Source organism: Polyodon spathula, chromosome 7 (genome assembly GCF_017654505.1).
Source record: "Polyodon spathula isolate WHYD16114869_AA chromosome 7, ASM1765450v1, whole genome shotgun sequence".
In the NCBI taxonomy this organism is placed as follows: Eukaryota; Metazoa; Chordata; class Actinopteri; order Acipenseriformes; family Polyodontidae; genus Polyodon; species Polyodon spathula.
This window is the reverse complement of record NC_054540.1, coordinates 33,910,576-33,935,727: the sequence shown is the minus strand read 5'-3', so window position 1 is coordinate 33,935,727 and position 25,152 is coordinate 33,910,576. Positions and strand designations below refer to the sequence as shown.

At 40.0% G+C, this 25,152-nt stretch overlaps 1 protein-coding gene across 1 annotated transcript; it reads right to left on the bottom strand.

Annotated features, from left to right (window-relative positions):
• Positions 1 to 1,316: 1,316 nt before the first annotated feature.
• LOC121318565 (N-acetylglucosamine-6-sulfatase-like) lies at positions 1,317 to 19,727 on the bottom strand. The gene is made up of 14 exons (XM_041255368.1): positions 19,416 to 19,727; positions 18,205 to 18,264; positions 16,126 to 16,332; positions 15,932 to 15,997; positions 15,027 to 15,125; positions 14,144 to 14,311; positions 13,728 to 13,810; positions 12,542 to 12,660; positions 11,842 to 11,945; positions 10,962 to 11,063; positions 8,941 to 9,051; positions 7,538 to 7,648; positions 6,525 to 6,685; positions 1,317 to 4,306 (listed from the first exon to the last, which is right to left on the bottom strand). The coding sequence occupies exons 1-14, from the start codon at positions 19,566 to 19,568 to the stop codon at positions 4,228 to 4,230; spliced, it is 1,623 nt and encodes a 540-aa protein (XP_041111302.1). The 5' UTR covers positions 19,569 to 19,727; the 3' UTR covers positions 1,317 to 4,227.
• Positions 19,728 to 25,152: the final 5,425 nt, after the last annotated feature.

Below are 25,152 nucleotides of genomic sequence, written 5' to 3'. Positions count from 1 at the left end.
AGGTTAATTAAATTACTGTTCAATTATCGAGTGGTTATTTTATTATTCAGCATTGCTACACATCAGCGCCCCATGGACACGAGTTGAATACCAAGGCCCCTTAAATCCAATGACTGCTTGCACTGAACCAGAGGATTGGCTAGAATAATTTTTCTAATCAGGAGTTATTTTTTAGAATACTTTTACTCTTTGAAAGATAGAGATGTTTACTGTGACAAGCATTTGTGATTTACAGTGGCATTTAAGAGCAGCTGTGTCTGGGGACTGCAGTCATTGTAGTGCAGTATTTTCCTAGACCACCACCCCGTTTCATTTGTGCTATTATATTTTATTGGTAGAAATTATGCCTTTTAAATAAAATCACCTTGTTAAAATCATTGTTGCTTTTACTTCTATGCATCACTATCATTTATGTTCTTAATTGGGACGGGGCTACCCAGTTGCTAAGTACAGTGCATGTTACCCTGCAATGAACTGTATTCTGGACATTTAACCTTTCCAGAAAATACACTGTACAGTGTGGAGAGTGTAGCTATCTAATGAACAAAGGGGCACATTAGAACAGTAATTGCTTTTTGTAATCCGGTTTTGATCTCAATCAAGGCAGGATTCTCTGCAACATAATCGCTGGCAATTGCTTTGTCCTACACTTATAATACGGTAATTTGCAATGATGGGAAATTTAGAAGATTATTTTTACAGGATCTTGCTTTGCAGGTCATCAATATAGGGAAGTACAGATTTACTTATTTGTTACAGTAAGTTGAAGCGTCCCTTTAGTAGGTGCCGTAAACAATGTAAGTGAATGGACTATTATTTGGAGTTTTTATTTTATTTGGTCACCCCAATGACGCTACCTCACCATAGCAATCAGTGGGCATCCCCCAATCCCACGACATGCCGGTTTCCTTTTCACACCCAGGAGCTTGAAAATGGAAGTCCGTAACACCCCCTGGAGGACAACAGCCATGCAGGTGATCAGCCCGACAATTTTTCCACTAACTTGTTGGAGTGCCAGAGCTAATGCAACACTGCCTCTGAATTAAATACCCACCAAACAGCAATTATGTCACATAGCCAACATGCAAACCTGCACCCCACACACTCCTGCTTTTACCAGGTGAGTCACTGTGCAACCCCAAAGTATTGTTTCAAAACTCCCTCTACCTTTTAGTCACAGTGCATCACTCACAACAGAACTATGTCACTAGGTCTGATTGTGCTTGAACTGTTCATTACTAGTGTCATCACAATGATGATTTTTTTTTCTTGCTTCAACATTCCTCTGGTGATTTACAAGGAAATAAATAAAAACATATTTTTTTGTTATTTTATTGCAGTCAAGCCAAAAAATAGTCAGTGTGTTATATGATACAAACTCACTATAAACCATAAAAACAAAATAACCTTTCTTGTGTTGGTTTTAATGTGACATTTCATTTTTTTAGTAAATTTAAAAGTGCAAAGTGAACAAGTGAAGGACATTTTCTAAACATCATTAGTATAGGAGGTATATACAGCACAGCATCATCACACATTATTCAGACAGTTACCTTAACTTTTGATTTCTATAGTTTACAGTATATTCTAGTCAATGTGATCCTGCTTGATGCAGTGAATTTTATTGTGTTTCTTGTCCAAAGTACTTGTACACCCCAGAAACACAAATAGCCCCCCAAATAATTGCACCAGCGGTTTAGGTATCCCATCTAATCTAGTGGTCACATTGAAAGCAAGCATCTTGGTTTTATATTAGGATTAGGCTGAATTGTGTAAAAAGTAAAGAACAATGGATACTTAATATAGAGTAAGTGTCTGAATGAACAATTTCAGATGCTACTGTATTAATGATTTATGGATGTAAATTCAGATGACCAGGATCTTTAGTGTAACCCAGAAGGCTTTGCCCAAATCAATAACAAAAAAATAACAAGAGTAGCAGTTTCTGTTCACAGTTTTGGCAGAGCTAGTACCAAGAATCTAGTTCAAGAGAAATAAACCACTTTCACTGATAATATTGCCTGTAAGCTCCAACACAGACAATGCCATACAAATCATTATAAAACTGCAGGTAAAGCGATGGTAATTCTAGAGTGGCGCCTTTACTCAGCAAGCTGTCCCACTTCCCATCTGAAAAAGGCACCTTATCCCTTTCTTGGTTCCAATACTAAGGTGTTTCTGTTGTAAGGGACAGAGACCCTCTCTGAATGCAAGTATAACGGGTATTCCTCACCCTCTATGTTGTTAGATGTGGTTTTATGTTGTTAAATGTGGTCTGTCAATGCTTTGCCTCTTTTAAAGCAAATAGTTCACATTTTCTAGAGCATGACAGTAAAAGAAAAAAAATGCATTAAGCAGTATAGAGGAACACCTACAGTAGTTTGTGTGTATGCACACAGTGCATAACAGAGAAGCAAAGAGAGTATATATCTATCAATAGAGCTGCAGTGACGCATGACAAAGGGAGCACCAACCCTGCTGTTAATAATAGTGTCGAATTCAGTAATGGTATGAGCTGGTTTTTATTTCTATTTTATTGCTGGGGAGAGGGGGATGAGCTATGATTGGGAACAGATTTTTGGCTATCCATCCATCCATCCATCCATCTATCTATCTATCTATCTATCTATCTATCTATAGATAGATATAAATAAAATCCCGATCTTGATATGTTTCTTGCTGGTGGTGCAACAGCACATCAGTGCACTTTGGACACTGGAAGAATATATTTATAGAATAAAACTACATTTTAACTGTGGTGCCTTTATCACTGAAATTGGGCTAACAAATAAGCAGGGTAATGCTTTTAGAAGTGATTCTGCAACCCCCTGAAACAACTCCACCCAATCAGAAGCCCTGCTGGGATTGAGGGAGCCAATGAAACCGAGGCTGATCTGGTGGTGGTGTGACTGTAGGACTAAAACAGGTTTTGAATCACATTTAGGTAGAGGACTCCACAAATACCAGGGAAAGGGTACTGTGGATCTTTGGAGGAAAAAGACAGAACTTAAAGGAATACTTTTATACCATAGACATATTCTGACCATTTCATTCCTTACCTGTTTAATATCCTGTTAGGAGTGATCTGCATGGTTTCCGTTGTTGTTTCTGCTTAGATCTTTACTTGGCTTGCTTACAACTATTCCAGAAAAAAAGACTCCTCAAGAACAACTGTGGGGGAAGCATATCAGTGTTGCGCAGGCTTCAGTGAACAATGCCTTGCCTTTGGGATGTGTTGCCTAGAACAACTCTAATGTGCTTCCCCGTCATCAGTCTGAGGAGTCTTATCCGAAGCAACAATAGAGTATCATGCACAATCCGGGTATTAAACAAGTAATATACTGTAGATTATATAACATGATCCCTTTAAAGACCATGTACCCCTTGGGAGATACAGGATTGGAGACAAAGAATACTGTGTAAGTTTACTATGCCAAGACTTCAATTAAGTACAAAACACTAAATGACTTACTTTCGTAGCAATTAAATAAGGTTATCCATTTTTTAAAATCTCTTTGAAGTTTAAAGAAAAACAGATGGTGTGGTAGGATGGCTTGGATAAACTAACATTGAAATCCTCTGATCTGCTTCAGACTTGATCTAACCAGACAAGGATTTTACTTCTGTTTTCAAACAACTGATATGGTAAACAAAGGAAATGATTATTCTGAAAAACAGATTTTTAAACAAAAAACACTCATTAAAAATCGTGTCTTGTAAATGTACTTGAAATAAAAGTTATTATACAAATAAAATAAAAAAAAAGTGTAAGTCATGCAGTACAATCAATGTAGAAGACCAATCAGAAGTGATTAAAATAAAAAAACACAACTGTAACAATTTAGGTATATGGAGATTATGGAGCTGCTGTATGATTATTAACTTTTAGTTTAACAACACTATAGCTGCAGAATTAACAACAAGTTAGGATTATCTTGCAATCTGTGTCATTCTGCTAAAATATATCGTTAATGTACGACCCTGCATAACACCAGAGATTTATGATCATTTGCAGTTCAAGGCCTAAAAAAACAAAAACAAAACAAAAAACCCCAAAAAACCCCACAAAAAGGCAACTGGTTACAGTTAGGTTACAAAGAACCTCCCTCTTGGGGGATGAGAACGGAAGTCGTTCTCACTGCCCATTGGAAGCGACACAGCCTTCTCCTTGAAGCACAAGGTAAACAGGATACAAGGCGGCTGTCATTCTTCACAGCACACTCGCTGTTACTGCAGGGTCTGTCGAAGGAGTTTGTTGAACCTGGGGCCGTGGTGATTGAACATTAAGCGTGGATCAAATTTATACCTGGGAAAAAACAAAACAAAAGGTCACATTAGTAGGCAGTGTCCTCAAACAATGGATCATAAATCTGTGTTTCATCAGCTTAAACTGTGTTAAAGGCCATTCAGTATTTAAAATCTCACACACTTTTTCCAATGAAAAAGTAGACGATTTATTTCAAAATGTACATCGGTTTTCAAACAAAGTATTTCAGTAATAGTGATTTACAATGCATCATCACACTGAAAAAGATTAAACACTGAAATTCGCATAAAAATTTGTTTTAGTAAAATATTATGCCGTTTAGGATTTCTATTTTCATTAGCCACATATATATATATATATATATATATATATATATATATATATATATATATATATATATATATATATATATATATATATATATATATATATATACTACTGTGCAAAAGTTTTAGGCAGGTGTGAAAAAATGCTGTAAAGTAAGAATGCTTTCAAAAATAAACATGTTAATAGTTTATATTTATCAATTAACAAAATGCAAAGTGAGTGAACAGAAGAAAAAGCTACATCAAATCAATATTTGGTGTGACCACCCTTTGCCTTCAAAACAGCATCAATTCTTCTAGGTACACTTGCACTCAGTTTTTGAAGGAACTCGGAGGGTAGTTGGCCCAAACATCTTGGGGAACTAACCACAGTTCTTCTGTGGCTTTAGGCAGCCTCAGTTGCTTCTCTCTCTTCATGTAATCCCAGACAGGCTCGATGATGTTGAGATCAGGGCTCTGTGGGGGCCATACCATCACTTCCAGGACTCCTTGTTCTTCTTTACGCTGAAGATAGTTCTTAATGACTTTTGCTGTATGTTTGGGGTCGTTGTCACGCTGCAGAATAAATTTGGGGCCAATCAGATGCCTCCCTGATGGTATTGCATGATGGATAAGTATTTGCCTGTACTTCTCAGCATTGAGTAGACCATTAATTCTGTCCAAATCCCCAACTCCATTTGCAGAAATGCAGCCCCAAACTTGCAAGGAACCTCCACCATGCTTCACTGTTGCCTGCAGACACTCATTCGTGTACCGCTCTCCAGCTCTTCGGCGAACAAACTGCCTTCTGCTACAGCCAAATATTTCAAATTTTGACATCAGTCCAGAGCACCTGCTGCCATTTTTCTGCACCCTAATTCTGTGTTTTCGTGCATAGCTGAGTCACTTGGCCTTGTTTCCACGTCGGAGGTATGGCTTTTTGGCCGCAAGTCTTCCACGAAGGCCACTTCTGACCAGACTTCTCTGGATAGTAGATGGGTGTACCAGGGTCCCACTGTTTTCTGCCAATTCTGAGCTGATGGCATTGCTGGACATCTTCCGATTGCGAAGGGAAGTAAGCATAATATGTCTTTCATCTGCTGCAGTAAGTTTCCTTGGCCGACCACCTCGTCTACGGTCCTCAAAGTTGCCCGTTACTTTGTGCTTCTTCAAAAGAGCTTGGACAGCACATCTGGAAACCCCTGTCTGCCTTGAAATTTCTGCCTGGGAGAGACCTTGCTGATGCAGTATAACTACCTTGTGTCTTGTTGCTGTGCTCAGTCTTGCCATGGTGTATGACTTTTGACAGTAAACTGTCTTCAGCAACCTCACCTTGTTAGCTGAGTTTGGCTGTTCCTCACCCAGTTTTATTCCTCCTACACAGCTGTTTCTGTTTCAGTTAATGATTGTGTTTCAACCTACATATTAAATTGATGATCATTAGCACCGGTTTGGTATAATTGGTATCATACACCTGACTATATGCCTACAAAATCCCTGACTTTGTGCAAGTGTACCTAGAAGAATTGATGCTGTTTTGAAGGCAAAGGGTGGTCACACCAAACATGGATTTGATTTAATTTTTTTTTTTGTTCACTCACTTTGCATTTTGTTAATTCACTATATATAACTACTTTTTGAAAGCATTCTTACTTTACAGCATTTTTTCACACCTGCCTAAAACTTTTGCACAGTACTGTGTGTGTGTGTGTGTGTGTGTGTATATTTATATATATATATATATATATATATATATATATATATATATATATATATATAATATATATATCTTTAAATATTTACAGCCTTAATGAATTCCAATTGCTATTATTTTTTTTAAACAAAAAGCAATTTGCTGCGCACGCCCCGAATGAGGGCAGTGTGCTGCGCACGCCCCGAATGAGGGGAGTGTGCTGCGCATGCCCTGAATGAGAGGAGCATGCTGCACATACCCTGAGTCGAAGACCCCGGCGGAGCGGCAGGATGGCCCCCAGCAGGACTGTAGCATCATGAGCCGGTGGTTCATCTTCTCCAGCACCTCCTGGTCGATGCTCTTGGCTATGTTGGTCAGCTGGAAGGGGTCTGCAGTCATGTTGTACACCTCCACAAACACCTAAAAGTAGGAGCTCACATTGTTAAGCACTGCCCTTGCATAGGAGTGCAAACCAACGGTTTAAAATACATGGTCTTACCTCTAATGAAGCCATGTAACATCAGGCAATTTTACAAGCAACTTGTTGTACAGGCCAATATATATATATTAAAAAAGGTCATCTGGTGTTTTATGGACATTAATTATTAAACATGGTCACTCAAGGTTGTTTTCTTTAGCTTATTTCATAATACTTTATCTGACATTCGGGACGTTCCAATGTGACAATGTTAAACCGAGGGTTCTAATAGCAGTGATATTAGGCAGGTTTGTCTGCATTTAGGTGCAATATGTCTGCAGATAAAAAACAATCTCCTTTCACCAGTGGGACTTGCTTTGAATCCAGTCTGTCTCCCCGGGATGATGAGATAATTAAGTTATGGTGTTTCAGTCTGGTTCTTCATGGACATTAGTAATCCACACCACTAAAGCCACCGTGAAAATTGACATTGAAATACAAACTGGCACTAGATACTCAATGTGCATTAGACCACTGCAGATAATGGTTGCTTGGCTACTGCACACTAATTAACTAATAAAATATGGATTTGGGGCAAGTCCAACAGATTCTTTTAGGGAGAAATATTTTGCTCATTTCCAGTTAAAAAAAAAAAAAAAAAAAAGTACAGTTAACAAAATCAGAACAATACAGTTAAAGAATATTAAAATAACAGGTTGATGCCAGTTCAAAATGCTCCAAAAATACAAGGCAGCCTGTCCTCAAATTACTTAATGGGTTAGGTTCCTTGAAGAAAGAACACAAGCACACTGTTCCGCAATGCATTACACAAGCAGGCAGGAGAACAGCCTTACCTCACTGTCATCAAACTCACAATACTGCAAGTCTGAAGAGGGTGAAATCGTCCTTACACACGCGTACGTGTTGTTGAAGGCATCTTCACAGACACAATCTGGGAAACACTCCTGAACAAAAAAAAAAAGAAGATTAAAAAAAAAAAAAGTAATTGAATGACCACAACCAACATTTTAGACACATTCGAAAATAAAAGTAGTTATATGGCGCCATCTGCTGGATGACTAAGGATGGTTTCTAAAAGAACATCATGCTGTGAAGTAGAATTATGTTTGATACACTTTTCATGCTCGGAATAGACAATGTAAACAAGGCAAGGCCTTTTAGAAGAACTAATATTATTTTAATCCAAACTATATTAAATGAATGCAGAAAGCCTAGATGTTTAATATACCAGAAGACATTTATTCAGTTTAGTTTTAGTTACTTTTTTACTTGGGTAAAATAGGTAAATAAAATGAATGCATCTTATTTTGAAAATCCTTCATGCAGCTGTTACACGATGACAGGAGCCTGAAGATTGAAGGGTGTCTTGTGCGAACAGAGACTTGGTATTTCTTGAATCAAGAGTCCCATTTGAGAGGAGCCTTTTTATAACTTTTTTGTTGTCAGAAGCATATCTATCATCAGGTAAATCTCTTTTTCAAGGGCGACTTATCATAAAAAAATAAAAAATGAAAACATGTCTGCTACATAGATGTCAGTTTTGTGTTTATACTCTTGTAAAGATATCAAAATGAGTTTTAAATCATCCTGAAGTTTATTCCAAGACCTCCCAAATTCCATATAAACTTTAGGAAGTGAGAGTCCAAAGATTATAAATACTGCTAGAGGCAATTAACAATTTATTAAGGTAATCTGGATTTTGCCAAGGACAGCCTCATAAACAATTATGTTTCAATATTTGTGAAGATAATGAAGTCAACAGAGGAGGCACTGAAGTAATATTGTATATTTTGTTGATGCCCAGTTTAATTAAACCTCAAGCATCTCTTTATGGACAAACCTGTCATCGACAAGAATAGAGAGAAACACCTTGGCAGCAGATCCCAGAGATGGAACTAGGACTCCTACTACAAAGCAGTTTCATCCATTGCAGTTTTTACCACAGGCTTGGGTTTACTCAGCATACAGCTAACAAGCTCAGGTGTGTCTTATTAAATTCATACTAAAACCAAGAATGGATCAAACTGCTGTACAATGGGAGTCTTACTTCCATCCCTGGATCCATAGCTTTAGATAACTGAAAAAAACAGGATTACTGCCCGTTTTACAAGTAAATTGATAATAACTTTTTCAGTACAATAAATAATAAAATCGAGAATGATTTTTGTTTTTTTACCACTTGGGGGCAGAAGCTGAAAGCCCGCTCCCTGCAGCCCCTGTGATTTCTGCTACTTACTGCCACTCCCGGTCCTAGGGCCGGGCAGGATGGGTCACTCTGGTTGTGTCCTTCCCCCTCATACTCGACCAGGAAGTCAGTGCGCCACGTCACGTTCTTCCCTTTGCCGTTCTGAAAGAACAGGATTCTTTTATTGACAAGCTGTCGTGGCCCTGTGACCGGTGCACTGGATGTAGGAAGCTTTAGTGTATGTATGTGTGGGGGTATCTCTCAGAAAGTGGTTCATGCGGGCAGGCTAATTGATTTAATAATAAAAATTAAATTGCCTAATTCTATTTAGAATGACCACCTGGGTATAAAAGCATTGTCACATACACATTCAGGTTTGAAGTGCTGGGTCTCCCTGTGAAGTACTGGGCCACAGGTAGTTAGGGATTGTCTGTATGTCAGTTTCATACAGGAACTTTTATTGCTGGACCCTGTGCTAGGTGGATGACGCGCTGGTCTTCGATGGCCACCTATACTTTGTGTGCTGCTTCTTTTTGGTTATATAAATTAGTACTAAAACTGTCAATAACTATATCTGCCAGAGCGTATGGAATTGAATATTAAATCAGACTTGAGGTTGAAATGTGTATGTGCTGCCTTCACATTGACACACAGCAGAATAAATCGATATTATTCCTAACAATTCAGGCTATAAAGGCTTAAAAACAGCAAAAAGAAAATATAAATGGCATAGTATTTTAAGTGCTTAACCGAAAATGTCCTGTTATCAGGATTTTCTTTTTTGATTGATTTTGACATTTCTTCAAAAAGTTTTGTGATTTCTAGTATAGGGATACATTGAAAACCACTGTAATCGAATACTATATTAAATTTGAAACAAAAGCAGTAAAAAACCTAAAATGTACATATGACTATAGTGTATGACTAAATGTGTATGAGGTTAATAGAACCATTTACACAAGGTGAGAACGCTATAAAAACTGACTTGGTATTAAACCTGTAACTCTACTGTAAATGTAAACACACATTTACAGGCTTGATAGTAAATCCATTTCCAGTATAAAGCATAATGTATTTACTTGAAACCAAGTCCCACTCCTAATTTCAAGACCACAAAGAAAAATGTTAAATGCAAATTGCATTCAGATTTTAATAAAAATATACTAATGCAGGGAATGAAATGAGACTCCCATTGCACAGCAGTTTTATCCATTCCTGGTTTCACAAGGAGTTTAATAAGACACACCTGAGCTTGTTATCTACACACTGTGGTTAATCAGGCTCATTTTAAAATCTGGAATCTATTGCTATGAAGTAGGAGTCTTATTTCTATTCCCTGTACTATTATATAAAAAAGTGCCAGTCTGAAATATTACATTAAAAACCTACAAGATCATATCACGTAAGACTAAAGTAGCAGGCTCCACTCACAAATCGCCAAAGGGTAAATTAAAGTTCTTCTTGTTTAGGATGTGACAGACCGGTCCAAGAACAAGGACTGGCTGATCCGGGTCCTCCTGCATTCCTCCTCAACCCCCATTGCTAGTCTACCCGGTGAGTGAAAGACTCCGTTTCCATGCAATGAGAATTTCACAGATGTTGGCGGTTCTTTTCCAGCAAGCCTTGCGGCTAAGGTTGCCTTCATTGGTTTACAAAACCGAAAGGATGGACGCTATTGCTTTGTTTCCCCAAAATAACAATTCTTTGGATCTCTTTATTTTTCAAACAATGAGAATATTAAAGCATAGAGAAGCCTGCTCTCCCCAGATGTGGATTCAATATTTATGCCCACTCGTCACTTGACTGGTCAGAGGCAGCAGGATTTTCAACATGGGTTGTGTGGTGCATGGAAACGAGGTACTACTGGTTGTGCCAAATTCAGCAAAGCAGTAATCTAGGGACCAACTCATGCTATTAAAAAGCTAAACTAAAATTCATGCATTGACATTTGCTTAAAGAGTTAGTAAGTAAGTAATAAACGACTCAAGTAACAACAAAGCAAACAAAATCTGGAATGGATCGGAGGGCTATGCAACAGGAGTCTTGTCTCGATCTACATAACACTAACTTACCATTAGTGGTAGAAAAGACATGCCATCCATTTGTGTCTTGTTAATGTCGTATCCAGCGATATCCATGATCGTAGGTCCCAGATCAACATTTGCAACCAGCATCTGCAAGAAAAGACAGTGGATTTAGAACTCAATCTCTTACAGAGACACTGCCTGCAAAGGGGCCCATTGGTACCATGTGCAATGTGAAAACTAGCCCACTATCTTTCACACAAGCCCCATCAATAGCCACATACAGTACAGTCATGGACAAAGGTTTTGCATCACCTACAACTTTACGATTGAGACAATTAAAAACAAATAAACTATATGAACATAATTCAGAACTTTTATTTAACATTATGTAGTCAAAGAAACTACAAAATGATATCATAAAAGTCTACGGGAAGCCATAACAGTAATACAGTATTTCATGTTAGATTTCAAAATGTCACGTTTCCATTTCGCTCAGTTTTTCATTAAACACATGGAAAACTACAAAGTGGTGCAATTCAATATGTTAACATAACATTATTCAGCAGCTTTCATTTGACTTTAAATGTGTAATTACATAGGGTGATGCAAAATGTTTGGCCATAGTTGTACATATGCCTTTTTTTCTCTGAAGTGTAAATAATCATACTAAATTTCTCAGCAATTACATATTTTTTTAGCAACATGGGATTACAATAGTTTTATCCCCATAATCTAAAGTTACCTGTGTCTTCTGAGCTGTTCTTAAACTTTATATGATGTGGCTACAATATCAGGCTCTAATTTGAAGCTTCAGGTGGCATGTGCTGTTACTAAACAGACACCCCGAGATAGGATTCACAGAATCTGCTCAGCCCCCTGCAATAGCAGCTGTTTGCAAACCCAGCGTCCTGTACAGAGCACCTACCTTGTTTGTCTGATTCGGTTTGATCCCGGGTCCTCTTACAAGCAAGGGGATCTTGATATCAAACTCATAAAGCTGCCGCTTGTCCACAGGCAAGGAAAACTGACCTAGGAGCACAATCAGTCTTAGTGTTGTGTGTTATAGAAAATAAAAATTTCAGTTTCAGTTTGATGACATCACAACCGTTGCAGCTGGATCTATTTGCAGTCAGGATTGGGGTAATTTCCTGTTTTTCAATTTCAATTCTATTAGGAATTGGAATTGATACTTTAGAGGCATAATTGTTGTGACTGTTCAACTGTTTTCATTTGAGGCCAATTTAATTGACTAACAGGGACTTCAATTTAAGTAATTTGTTGTCAGTGTGAGAAACTAATTTTCACGGAATACTGCCAATTGCAATTTTGATCAATGGTCTGTTGGGATTAATTAAAAGGAAATTGAATTGGAAAAGAAACTGAAGAACAAGAATGGACCCCAATCCTGTTGGCAGTCAAACTGTCAATTTAAAATAAACGTGAATGCATACAGACAACAGCTATCACCACCTGGCGGACAAAGGCACATTCTGTAAGTGTGTGCTGAAATATACATGCGCACCCAACTCTTGTGCCTTTGCCTAGGGAGCCACTCAGAGATCCCCCATGCCAGCGTCTCCGTGGGACAGCGTCTCCGTGGTAGTGCTTGATGTCCTTGCCGGTACCTGTGTGATAGCCGTTGTCCGAGGTGAAAAAGATGTAGGTGTTGTCAAGCTCTCCTCGAGTTTCCAGTTTCTTCACCACCTTCTCCACAAGATCATCCACCGAGAGCAGGGTGCGCCATCTGAAAATAAAAAAACAAAAACAAGCATGTCAGAGACATGCATATAATAAATAACAGGATTAGTTAACTATTTTTTTTAAAGGACAAGGGTCTACAATATGGGAATTTTACCTAAAAATGATGGACAAAAATGTAATATTTACTATGGAAGTTGTTTAACCTTTAATGGAACTAGCAGAGGGTAGTTACAGAAATTACCTGGTCTACTGACACATTCTCATTGTTTCCATTTGTAGTGGATCCATTGTAGGCCCACTTGTGCAATTCTGCTCATTTTAGGGTCATTTTCCCTACTTTGCATCCACTTAATATTTCAATATTTAGTACAACCCACATTTTAAAAATACTGGTGGTTGTTGAAAGATGATGCTCACATTAAAAGTACTGCTAATGTTAATTCAATTAAAGGTGAAACAACTTGCATTGTAAATATTTCATTTGTCCTTTATCCTGATGAAATTCAATCTAAAGTTCTGGGTACAATCTGCCAATGCAAAGAAAGGTATGCAGTATGCAAGCCAAAATAGTTAGGAAAACCTTCAAAACAAGGCGTTTTGCTTGGATTAAGTTGCAGGTTGGTTACCGGCAATAAAATATTTACTTTAGCTGAAACAAAGTGCTCTTCATAACAACCAGGGCAATAAAGCATGAAAACGAGAACCGAGCTTTGAGCTATGCAGGTTTTTTTAATTTTCACAACCAAACAAGAAAAAGCAAGCACTATAAAAACATTGTAGTGCCACACAACGCTAAGTCAGCTTTGACATTATCTTTGGATTTACACAGTACATTATATTAACAGTTGCGGCAAAACAGAGTTTAATTAGCACAACTTGTCCTTTAGTTTAATACTGGCCCAATAACCCTGTCTATAGGAGCATATACTGCAAATACTAAACCCTGAACATAAGACTTGAAACTGAAAATCCAGCATGTCAAGTACGTGTCTGTGACTCAGTTTTCTGTATTGATCCACGAAACAAGATTACTGCAGCATTATCAGACATGGCTTATTGCCATCTCAGCCTTGCTATCATGGTCAGCAGTCACCATGAAGAGAACTTTACCTTTTTCTATAGGCATCGTCTAGGAACTGAACTGAGGAGTTTGTCATTGGAGTCTTGGCTTGTCTGATCAACCAGTGCTTATCCTAGAAAGAGGGAAGAGCAACAGGAAACAGTTAATACACTAACAGTGTGTTACAGCAAATATGTACAAATGAAGGGATGCAGACACATTCCATCTTCTGCCAATCCTTTTATAAGACATTGAATTGCCAGAAGCAACTGCTCTGCGCTTTGTCTCAGAAATAGATTTTTATAGGAAGAGTCAACTACAGCCAAAAAAAGCCTGGTCCTCGGGAAGCATCCCACTGAAAAATGCTTGGCCCTGAAAGGGTTAACACACTGTCATAACGCAGGCTTAAGATTTTAAAATGCCCCTTTCAGCAGCCTTTGAAAGCCCTGTTTAGTTTAGTCTTCACCTTCCCGTGCACGTTGAAGATGGGGTCCCGCGGCGCCTTGACATCAGAGAAGCTCTTCTCATACTGGGGAGCGGAGGTCCAGGGGTAGTGGGGAGCAGGGGTGGAGATCATCATGAAGAAAGGCTGGTAATTCCGCTTGTACTCCAAGAAATCCATGGAGAAATTCGCCTGCCAGCAACAACAGAAAGAGAACGCTTGCTTTAAACAAACGATTCCAAACCTGAAAAGAACTATAACGTTTTATATGCAAAGCAAGGGGCGACCTAAATAATTTCAAGCCTAGAAAAATTCACTAAGATGTAATAAAGTACTATTTTCACAGCTGTTTTCACATAACCCAATTAGCAGTGACTTTACCCAAGGTAAGATTAGGCAATCCAGGATTAGTGCTAATCACGACATGCGAAACCAGCTGTTAGACTCTTAAGGGTTCCTATGAATATGGACTGCCACCATCAATTAATTAACAGTTTACACCTTGGATTCTTGGGAACACAATTATGATCTTAATTTTTTTTTTTTAAACTCAGTGGTTTCCCCCCAGCAAATGGTTTTAATGCCGATCCTTGTTTTGTTTGCTTTTATTTATTAGAGTTGCAAAACATACCGTAAATCGAGAATTACAAATGTTCAAAGATAATGTCTGAATGAATATCTAATTGCAGGGATAGAATTAAAGACTCCTATTGCACAGCAGTTTCACCCATTCCAGGTTTTACTAGCCACATTGTAGAGGTAACAAGCTCAGGCATGCTTCATTAAACTCCTAGTAAAATCAGGAATGGCTCCTGGACTGTTGCTTATTACTGCAAGCTATACGACAGCCACCACAAGCTAACAAGTTAATAAACTGAAATTGTGCCCCGTCGCTGATTCTCCTTACCAGCACATCAGTCAGGTAATCCTGGTGGTAGTCCTGACCATGCTTCTCTGCTTTTCCATTCACTGACAGCGTGTAGTTATAATATTTGGAGTTCTTCTCCTAACAAAGAAAACAAGACAGTAGAAATTGTATACAATATAATACATTTACACAGTACAGCTAGTACAGTAACACATTTTTAAAGAATTACATACAATGGCACCAACAACTAATCAGGTACCCAAAGTTTCAATGTCATCCCTCTCCGTTTCCCCCTCTCTCTGTGCTCTCTGTTCTGCAGCCTCTCTCTCTGTGCTCTCCCAGCTAATGGCAGTTTCAGGTCCACTCTATATTATGGCTGGTGTACACAATGGTCCAGACAGCGAGATGGCACAGATACCAGGGTTGATCTCTCCTACCTGGGTGGAGCCCACCCGACTCCCAGTCTTACTCTGACAGCCAGTCTGAGCTACACCAAGACAAGGTGTGCACTGGCAGGCTTGAGATCTCACCTTCCTGTAATATTCTGTCTGTCCTTTATTATTAACAAGTAGTTTGTTCTTATGCATCTGTTTTTCTTGAACACAGGATACAGCAAAGGTCTGTGGTGTCTGCTGTAAACACAGCAGGATGTTCTCTAACCCCTCTGGTGTCTGATGCAAACACAGCAGGATGTTCTGTAACCCCTCTTCAACATTACTAATACTTCCACCACCCTGGCTGGACTCTGCTTCTGTATCTAGAGCTACACAGCGTTTCAGTGTATTATTAATGCATGCTTTTTATCTGACTGTCAAGATCACCACTCTACTCCAGCATGTCTAGAGAACGTGGATAATGTTTAACGTGGAAGTATTGGCTCGGGTTGCTTCCAATGCAGCTCAGACAGGTGCGGTGTTGATTGAGCCGTTGAATGATTCTCTTACCAGAGCGTACCAGTAATCCCAACCGGGCGGGATGTGCTCGATGCCTCCAGCTTCCTTCGTTCCGTACTGAAAACAACAAGCACAGAACACGAGTACAGGACTGCAGGATATGCATTCTCTGATTAATTGATTTAAAGGAAAGCGCCAGACTTGGAACTCCTCAGTTGTTACTGCACACCTTTAATTCCTGTTACCTGATTTAAATACTTCCCTGCGAAGAAGGTCTGGTATCCGCAGTGCTGGCGCAGTAGGGCTGGAAAGGTGACGGGCTCCTGTGTTTTCTGCCAGGCTATGCTGCTGCAATTCCCCTCTAGGGTGTTGTTGACCACGCGGTGATTGTGAGGGTACTTCCCAGTCAGGATGCTGGCTCTGCTGGGGCAGCACAGTGGACTAGCCACGTACTTTGGAGAGTGGGAGCACACAAGAGTTAAAGGAGTGATCATCAAGGCTTTACACCCCTGCACTGCAGTGCTTACAAGAAACCCACTACTCTCATCTGTATTGCAGCAATATATTTTTCAACATACATAAGAACATAAGAGCAGAAGAACATAACAAAGTTTACAAACGAAAGGAGGCCATTCGGCCCATCTTGCTCGTTTGGTCGTTGGTAGCTTATAGATCCCAGAATCTCATCAAGCAGCTTCTTGAAGGATCCCAGGGTGTCAGCTTCAACAACATTACTGGGGAGTTGGTTCCAGATTCCCACGATTCTCTGTGTAAAAAAGTGCTTCCTTTTTTCTGTTCTAAATGCCCCTTTATCCAATCTCCACTTGTGACCCCTGGTTCTTGTTTCTTTTTTCAGGCTGAAATAGTCCCTTGGGTTGACACTGTCAATACCTTTTAGAATTTTGAATGCTTGAATTAGCTGGGTAGTCTTCTTTGTTCAAGACTGAACAGATTCAATTCAGTTAGCCTGTCTGCATATGACATGCCTTTAAACCCGGAATAATTCTGGTTGCTCTTTTTTGCACTCTTTCTAGAGCAGCAATATCCTTTTTGTAGCAAACACAGTATTGGACCTCTCAGAACTACATTTTCCATCATCCTCCTGCTCACATATGTAAATGAGATGGATTTACCAGTGAGCAGGAGGATTATGGGAAATGTAGTTCTGAGAGGTCAACATGGGTACATGGGAAGCCATCTTGAGGCAGGGAATGCAATGTAAAAGTTAAAAAAGTGGTCAAAATATAAAAAAAATATATAATAATTAAAACACATGGGATCATGTAACACAATAAAATAAAAAGGTCCTGATGTACCCTTTAAGTTTGTCTTTTAACAAAATAAGTCTATCATTAATGATCACTTCATTTTATAACTTACCATATGACCATCTGGACAATATAGCACATTGATACATACTGTATTGTCTAATGACCTCAGTGTATCGTTACACTTGTTATATCTCAGATACAATTGCACTTTTTAATGCTTCATAGTACATTGCTTCCTTGTACCTAAATCACTTCCTGGGTTAGAGGACAGATTTTCTCCAATGGCCTAACTGCAATAAGACCATGTGACCTACAGTACATAGTGATTAGGTACCAGGAATCTACAACATCCCGTTCCAGAACATTTTTTTAAAAACCCTGCACGTTAGAAAAAAGCAAGTGAAGAACCAGATGATGTTAGCTGAGAAATCTCACAATGCTAAGAGTTTAGAACTTTTTGTTCCTTCTTCACTTGTTTTAACTTACATTAAAGATATACATATTTGTAAAATACAACACAAATGATTTAGTAATTTAAAGTTCTGTTTCCTGTGCTGTAGGTCAACCTTGCTGTCACTGTTGAGCCTCACTTAGGCAGACATTGGAAACGAGGCTGTGCTGCTTCACAGGAAGTGACACAGGAGGATACGAGGAAGCAAAACCTTTTAAATTTATAGTGCTGAACAGTATTTGAAAACATAACAACTAAATAAAAAAGAACCCTGGCACATCTAAGCATACAGTAAGTCAACTAAATTATGCCACATCTAACATTGCTAAAGTAATTGATATACAAGGTGTCATATAAATCAAGTGCCATACGAAATATCACCTATTCTGTCGATTAGGATGCTCTGGTTAATGGGGCAGTCACACTTGGTTGACTATCCGTACGGCACATCAAAGCAATTTGAATTAGTTATTCTTTGATTAAAGACATTAGACAAGGAATAGCGAGACAAGCAACACTAACAATTATGCCTGTGATGCCTGTCTCACAGGACACCCTGTATTTCACAGTTAAGGTTTTATCACATGCTGCAAAAAGCTTACTGTATTTGTGAAGGTTACTCCTGCATCGCCAATAAGCTTTCTGGTCTTGATCAGTGGATTCTGCAATAGAAAAAAACAAAACAAACAAACAAACAAAAAAAACACCTGGTTGGTTGTTCTGTATGTCTTGTTGACATTACTGTGTGGAGTTTTACAGTAAATTGTGCAATAGTGTGGCCTTATTTCAGGCTTTAGTTCATAGGTAAAACCTTTTACTAGACAAAACTTAATGCCCTGGGTGATGTTGTGTTCTAACCAAATAGAATATACAGTAGTAGTAATAATAATAATAATAATAATAATAATAATAATAAACTTCCTGGCTTGTCAAAGTTTCTAGATGGCAAGTGTCTTTTAAGCTTGCATATTAATTATTAAAAGATGAAGTCCACTGCCAACTGTTTATCGACTTACTACGTGGTGTGCACATTAGCAGGCACTGGACACAATCAGTAAACTTATTTGCAGTGTTAAGTTTGCTCTTATTATGATGGATCGGTGGCTGCTGACACCAGTTAGAGAACCCCTGTCTGACCCTCCGACAGGGGTGGGAGCAAAGCTGGCCTTTCCACCTGGTCTTTGATCCAACCTTGTTCTCCAGCAAATAATTTGATATTAATATTTAATAATTATTTAATAATTAGCTTGGGGCTTGCTTTCATTTTCAGTTCCTGAAACCAGCGTTAGTAGTACTTGGACAGGAAAAAAATGAACATGAGGGAGTGGCAAATAAAGTGGACTGTCAACAAGGCCTGCTTATCGACACAGTGGAATGAACCTAATGCTATGCTAGACAGCAGTGTAATTTTTACATGACTTCCAGATACGGCAGCTTTGCTGCAAATCATATTAATATGCGAATAGGTCTTAACTGTACTAAATAATTAACATTAACTGACAATTTAATTATTAAACAAGATACACTCGGGAAGTTCAACATTATTATACAATATATGCGGATTATGTACTGAAGTAAACAAGCAAAAACGGTCAAATTAAATGTTGTCTTGACGTCTACTATTGCATTATTTAAAGCAGTTCATAATTGAAAGCTAAACAACACATACAGGTTCGCAGAATTTAAACTTTTCAAATACAAAAAATGTAAAGCACTCGGTAAATGTTTTCTTCGGTACGTTTCGTATGTATGCAAATACAAAAAAAGCACACTTTTTTTTTTTTTTTTTTTTACCAAATTAAAAGTCACTTACCATACCACCTATTACAACATCGAGGTCGTCTGTCAGAAGCAAAATTATGTTTGGTTTTCCCGACCTACCCCCAACTACCTTGTTATTAAAAAACGTGCAAACTAACATTGAACAAACCAATAAAGAGTTAAAACAGAATTTCATTGAGGCCATCTCAAGCGCCGAATAAGGACCGCCGTTGTTGTTACGGTAAAGAAAACGACTTCTATATGACAGTGAAATTTGGTTTTCGTCCCCAGACAATCAATGCGCACTTATATTTTTAGAGCTCACTGTCTAGTTTTCTGTGCTTCTCTCTTCCAGATCACGTGATGAAACACGGGGGGTAAAAGGGGGTCAGCTGATAATGACGAGAGTCAGCTGATAATGACGGAGCCGCTGCTGTAAGTAAATGGTGGTCACTCGATAAGATTATTTATGTATGGATGTATTTATTTTTAAATACCCATATTTCTAGCATTTATTTTATTTTTTTACGCAATGAATAAACATTCCATGATATTATCTGTTTTTTTTTTTCATTTGAATGTTTTTTCCTTCACAACCTCAAAATATTTTTCAAAATCTAAAAATTCGACAACATTTTGCCAATACTAACGACTGAAGTTGAAGCTTATACTGGAAAAAAAAAATTGACCTAAAATGACACTAAGCAGTATTTCCCTTTCAATTGGAATGACAACCATTACAGAATGGGAAGAGCCTCCCTGACCGTCAATTACTGAGCATATATAATAAAGCTGCCCTATCAGGGCCCTTTTGTGAGGGGGAGTACCTCCCACCTCCTGTTGAAGAGAGACGTCCTCACAGTAGCACGTCGCCATTTTCTCTCTCATCTCACTGAGACAGGTTGTAGATAGCTTTTGCTTTCTGGTACCAAATGTGGCTGATGTGTTTGGTTTGACCAAATAAATTTAATTAATCCACGGTAAAATTACACTCTTGAGTGCTCTCGCTTTATTCTCATGTCATTTTTCTGACTAGAGCTGGTTTCGACCCCCCCTAAGGGATTGGCGAGTGGCCATTACTGTTTTTACTACACATGATACACCGTGTGGAGAGCTGTTATTGTGCTGTAAGGAGACTCCGCGGGCTTGCTCATTGATTTAATCGATCACAGCGACCAATAAAAAAAAAAAAAAAAAAAAACAGCTCGGGCCTAGCACCCCTCTCAAGCCTCGGGCTTTCCTTGTGCGGCTACACTTGCCCTCGCACAATGGCTGCATACCCCGGCACCGATCGCGGTTTTTCCGCCGACTTGCAAGGCTGAGAAAAACAGCGCCTATCCGGCCCCTATTGATTGGGCACCGACCACTCGGCACAGACCGTGCTTTCCTCAGTGCCATTCCCAGCACCAGAGAACCCCTTTGGAGCCGTCTGCAGCCCAGCACCGACCACACTACCCATCGGCAACGACCTTGGCACCGACTGACCTGGCACTGACCTCAGCACCAACCTCTCTGCACCGACCGTGCACGTCTCAATGCCGAAGTCGGCACCGACAGCATTTGCCTCGACATCGATCCCAGCACTGACTGATTCGGCACCGGTGAATCGTTTGGAAGCGTCTACAGGCTGCTTCATCAAGCGCAGAAGCTTCACCTGCAAAGCACGTCTGTCCAGTCGACTGTGTCCTCTGCTGGGTTCCACCAGTGTGACCGGTGCGCGACGAAGCTGCCCAGGCAGGACGAGCACCGATCCTGTGCCAGATGCCTAGGGTCAAAACACGCGGCCAAAGCACTGGCAGGTGAGCTGGACTGCCTTCATGTCGGAAATTTTTGAGGAGAAGTAAGTGACGGAGAGTAGACCTATCCCCAGCAAGTCTCGTGAGTGTTCTGTGTATTCATCTGTCTCGTAACACTGTTTGTTTTGTGTCGTTTTTCTTTAAAGAATTCTCACACGATCCGGAGCTGTAGCCGCAGCCCAGTATTAACCCGGACATCAACACTTGCTTTTCACTTCGGAACTGTCTTTGCACCACGAGCACTTCATTCATGCACTGTAGGAACTGTGTCTGTGTTTGTGTTTTGTGTGGGTGAGGAAAGATGGGACTTTTGGTTGCGGGTCAAACCCGTGGGATGTTACAAACAGGAGTGATACATGCCACTGTACCACTTCCATCATTGTTATTGTTTGCAGGTTTTGCCATAAGGCTCTTGACATTATAAGCATTAATAAACACTCTTGCACCTGTAAATCATTTGTCTGTGTTATTAATCCGCTCTGCACTGCACTCACCTGTATGTATTCACCACTTTGCCACAGCTCCTCACCACCGTCAAACCAGCGAGGGCAATACTCCTTCAACAGGAGATTGATTTTCAAAGGAAGAATGCTGTACACTTGGTAAGCCCAAGCGATGCCCTCAGCGGCTTTTACTCCAGGTACTTCCTGGTGCCAAAAAGGGATGGCGGTTTCAGACCAATTATGGACCTCAGGGTCCTCAACTTGTTCCTCAAACAGAGGAAGTTCAACATGTTGACAGCACAGCGTATCCTCCAATCCGTCCAACCAGGCGACTGGTTCACATCGATTGACCTGCAAGACACCTATTTTCATGTCCTGATCCATCCCGCGCACAGAAAATATCTGCATGCATGCGCTTCGCCTTTCAAGGCAACGCGTACGAATTCTGCGTGCTGCCATTTGGCCTCTTGCTGGAGCCCCGCACATTTTCAAAGTGCATGGATGCAGCACTGGCTCCACTCAGGCTGCGGGGTATTTGGATCCTTAACTATCTGGACGATTGGTTAGTTTGCGCGCAGTCAAAAGCACTCGCAGAAGCGCACAGAAGACAGGTCATAGATCATGCGGCGAAGATAGGGCACTGAATACATCAGCAGAAGATCAGTTTCGTACTGTCTCAGTCCACAATGTTCCTGGGGATCAAACTGAACTCTGTGAGCATGCTTGCCTCACTGCCGGAAGACAGGATTTGGTCGTTGGAGACCACACTCTCCCCATTCAGAGCACGGGCTCCTACAGGTCAAAGTATATCAAAGGTTGTTGGGGCTGATGGCAGCCGCCTTGAGAATCCTTCCACTAGGGCTTCTGAGAATGCGTCTGCTTCAAGCCTGGGTGAAATTCCTCTCAACTCCCCTGGGAGTAGACACGCTAGCTCACCCCTGGCCACAGGGGCTATTGTATGCGTTCCCTCCGCAACCATTACTACCCCTGACATTAGACAGGATCAGGGTGGAGACAGCACAGGTTTTGCTGGTTGCACCCAGATGGCCGTGACGCCCCTGGTTTGCTCTCCTCTCCGACATGTTGTCGGATCAGCCGTGGCAGCTCCTGCTGCGCAAGGACCTCCTGAGCCAAGTGGAGGGCCTATTATGGCACCTGAACCCAGCTCAGCTTCAACTCTGGGTCTGACCGAACGAGACCCTCTCTGAGCGCTAGAGTGTTGCAGGCGGCATGCCCTTATGCGTCATGTGGGCTCTGAGGCTATCGCTGTGAGGCTGTACTGTCGGTAATCTGGAGCCATGACAGCTTTGGTACTGCTTTCCCATTCGGTAATGGTTGTCATTCGAATTGAAAGGGAACGTTAGGTTATTACTGTAACCCTGGTTCCCTGAAAGAGAATGACAACCATTACCATTTGAGGTTGTGTCCCCAGCTGACCTCTGTTTTCGAAAGAAAATGGCGATGGCTACTGTGAGGACTTCCCTCTTCAACAGGAGGTGGGAGGGACTTGCCCCTCACAGCAGGGCCATGATAGGGCAACTTCTTTATATATGCTCAGTGATTGATGGTCAGAGAGGCTTTTCCCATTTGGAAATGGTTGTCATTCTCTTTTCAGGGAACCAGGGTTATGGTAATAACCTGACGTTTTTAGAATGTTCAGGACAGCTGATTGTAGTGTAGCTGTGGTTACGGAACTCTTGTCAGTTTGAATTGTAACGAGTTCTAACAGAACTGTGTAACTGCCCAGCTCAGCAGCCTAACTGCTCAACTCAGCAGTGTCTTTAATTAACGTGTAAAATGGGTTAACTTCAGCAAAGTTAACAGGGCTAAGAACAAACAGGGTGTGCAAAAGCATTTATTTCCACCCAACAAGATCATTCGTGGTATTCGGTTGCAATTATTAATTTATTTAGCTGTAATAATTTAAACACGGATTAAAGAGGCTTCTAGTTAGTTTCCCACAAAGGCTTTTTGCATTATGCGAGACAGGGAAGCTCATAAAGGTGTTGAAGGGGAGACTCAAATTAGTATTGCTCTCTTGCCTTTAGTCTCCTGTTAATGATGAAAAAAACACTTGTGGGAAACAAAGTAGAAAGATCTTGTCTTTAGTAGAGACAGTATTACTATTATAACCATGCAAGGATGTGTGGTCCAGTGCTTATAGAAAAGGGCTTACTACCAGGAGGTCTCCTTTTCAAATCTATAAGGATCTGAAAATCATCGAAAGCAAGCCTTGTCGTTGTATGTGCTTGGCGTGTGGACCCATGTTGAAAACTTTAACTGAGAAATTTCAAGATGGTTTTAGCTACCACGCACAGCCAAGTACAGAAATATTCTCTCCTAATTGACACTGATGCACGATGGTTCTCCAGTTATTTAAAGAACGCCACAGTTAGGTGCTTAATGTGATTTAAATAGATTTACGTCTCCTTTACATCAGTTCAATCGTATGTGTCCCAGAGGTTATCATAGTATTTTTATTTTTTTGGGGGGGTGGTGGGGGGTAACTATTATGAAGGGGACACCAACTGATAATTTAGGAAACAGCAATGAAATACACAATTAATCTATAGCCGTCCCTGCATTTGAACAGGCCTACATTGAATACATGTGTTTTACAACGGAGAAGCAGAGTTGAGAACCACTGTCCTACCCTAATACAGAGGTAACGATTAACTGTGGATTCTGTTATAGCCTAGGATACATGTGAGGGGTACAATTTATCGACAAGCAGGTGTGCTACATGCGCATGCGTATTTCTGATTGATGTGATTGCAGTCGTTCCTGTATTTGGACATAACTGAAAATATGAAAGCAGTATTTAAAACAAACCCCCTCTCATAACATTGAGGCATGGATACCACTGCTGTATTTCTAATAACATGTCTAAGCAATGTGACACACGGTAATCGTTAAAATAATAATAATAATAATAATAATAATAATAATAATATATCCTGCAAAATATATTATAGTACCTACACATTTTAATTCCGAAAACTTGAATTTGAATGTAATGTCTTTATTTGTTTAATGGACTTAGAAAAACTCGTTGCGTTCTCCTTCCACATCGACATGTATTTCACTATTTTCAACAAAACAAAAAATATGCAGTTTCCTTCACAGCAGCTTTTTTTTTTTTTTGGTTTCTAGTTTTTTTTGCAGCAGCCGAAGTTCAAATATGAATAGTGAGTCAGCGTGAAGCAAAAGCAGCACCTACGAGCTCTGCAGCACCGAGTACGTCAGTTTTACGCATTTGATTTGTTTACCTGCACAGGTGTGTACCACGGTGCCTGCCCCTTTCCAGTGATCCACCTGTAACTAAACAGGTCGATGCAGCGAGGGATTATAAACGGGCTGTTCTACTGGAGCTGGAGGGGCGTCCACGCTGTTCTCAATTACAGGAAGGAAACAGGAATACAAACAGAGCAAGAATTCAACCCTTCCCAAAAGTGGAATGGGTTAGACCCGGAACTGTGCCGTCTCCAGCAGGCACTTTGAAACTAGAGCCGATTAAAAAAGTTACAGTGCTTGTGCTGTACTAGCCGGT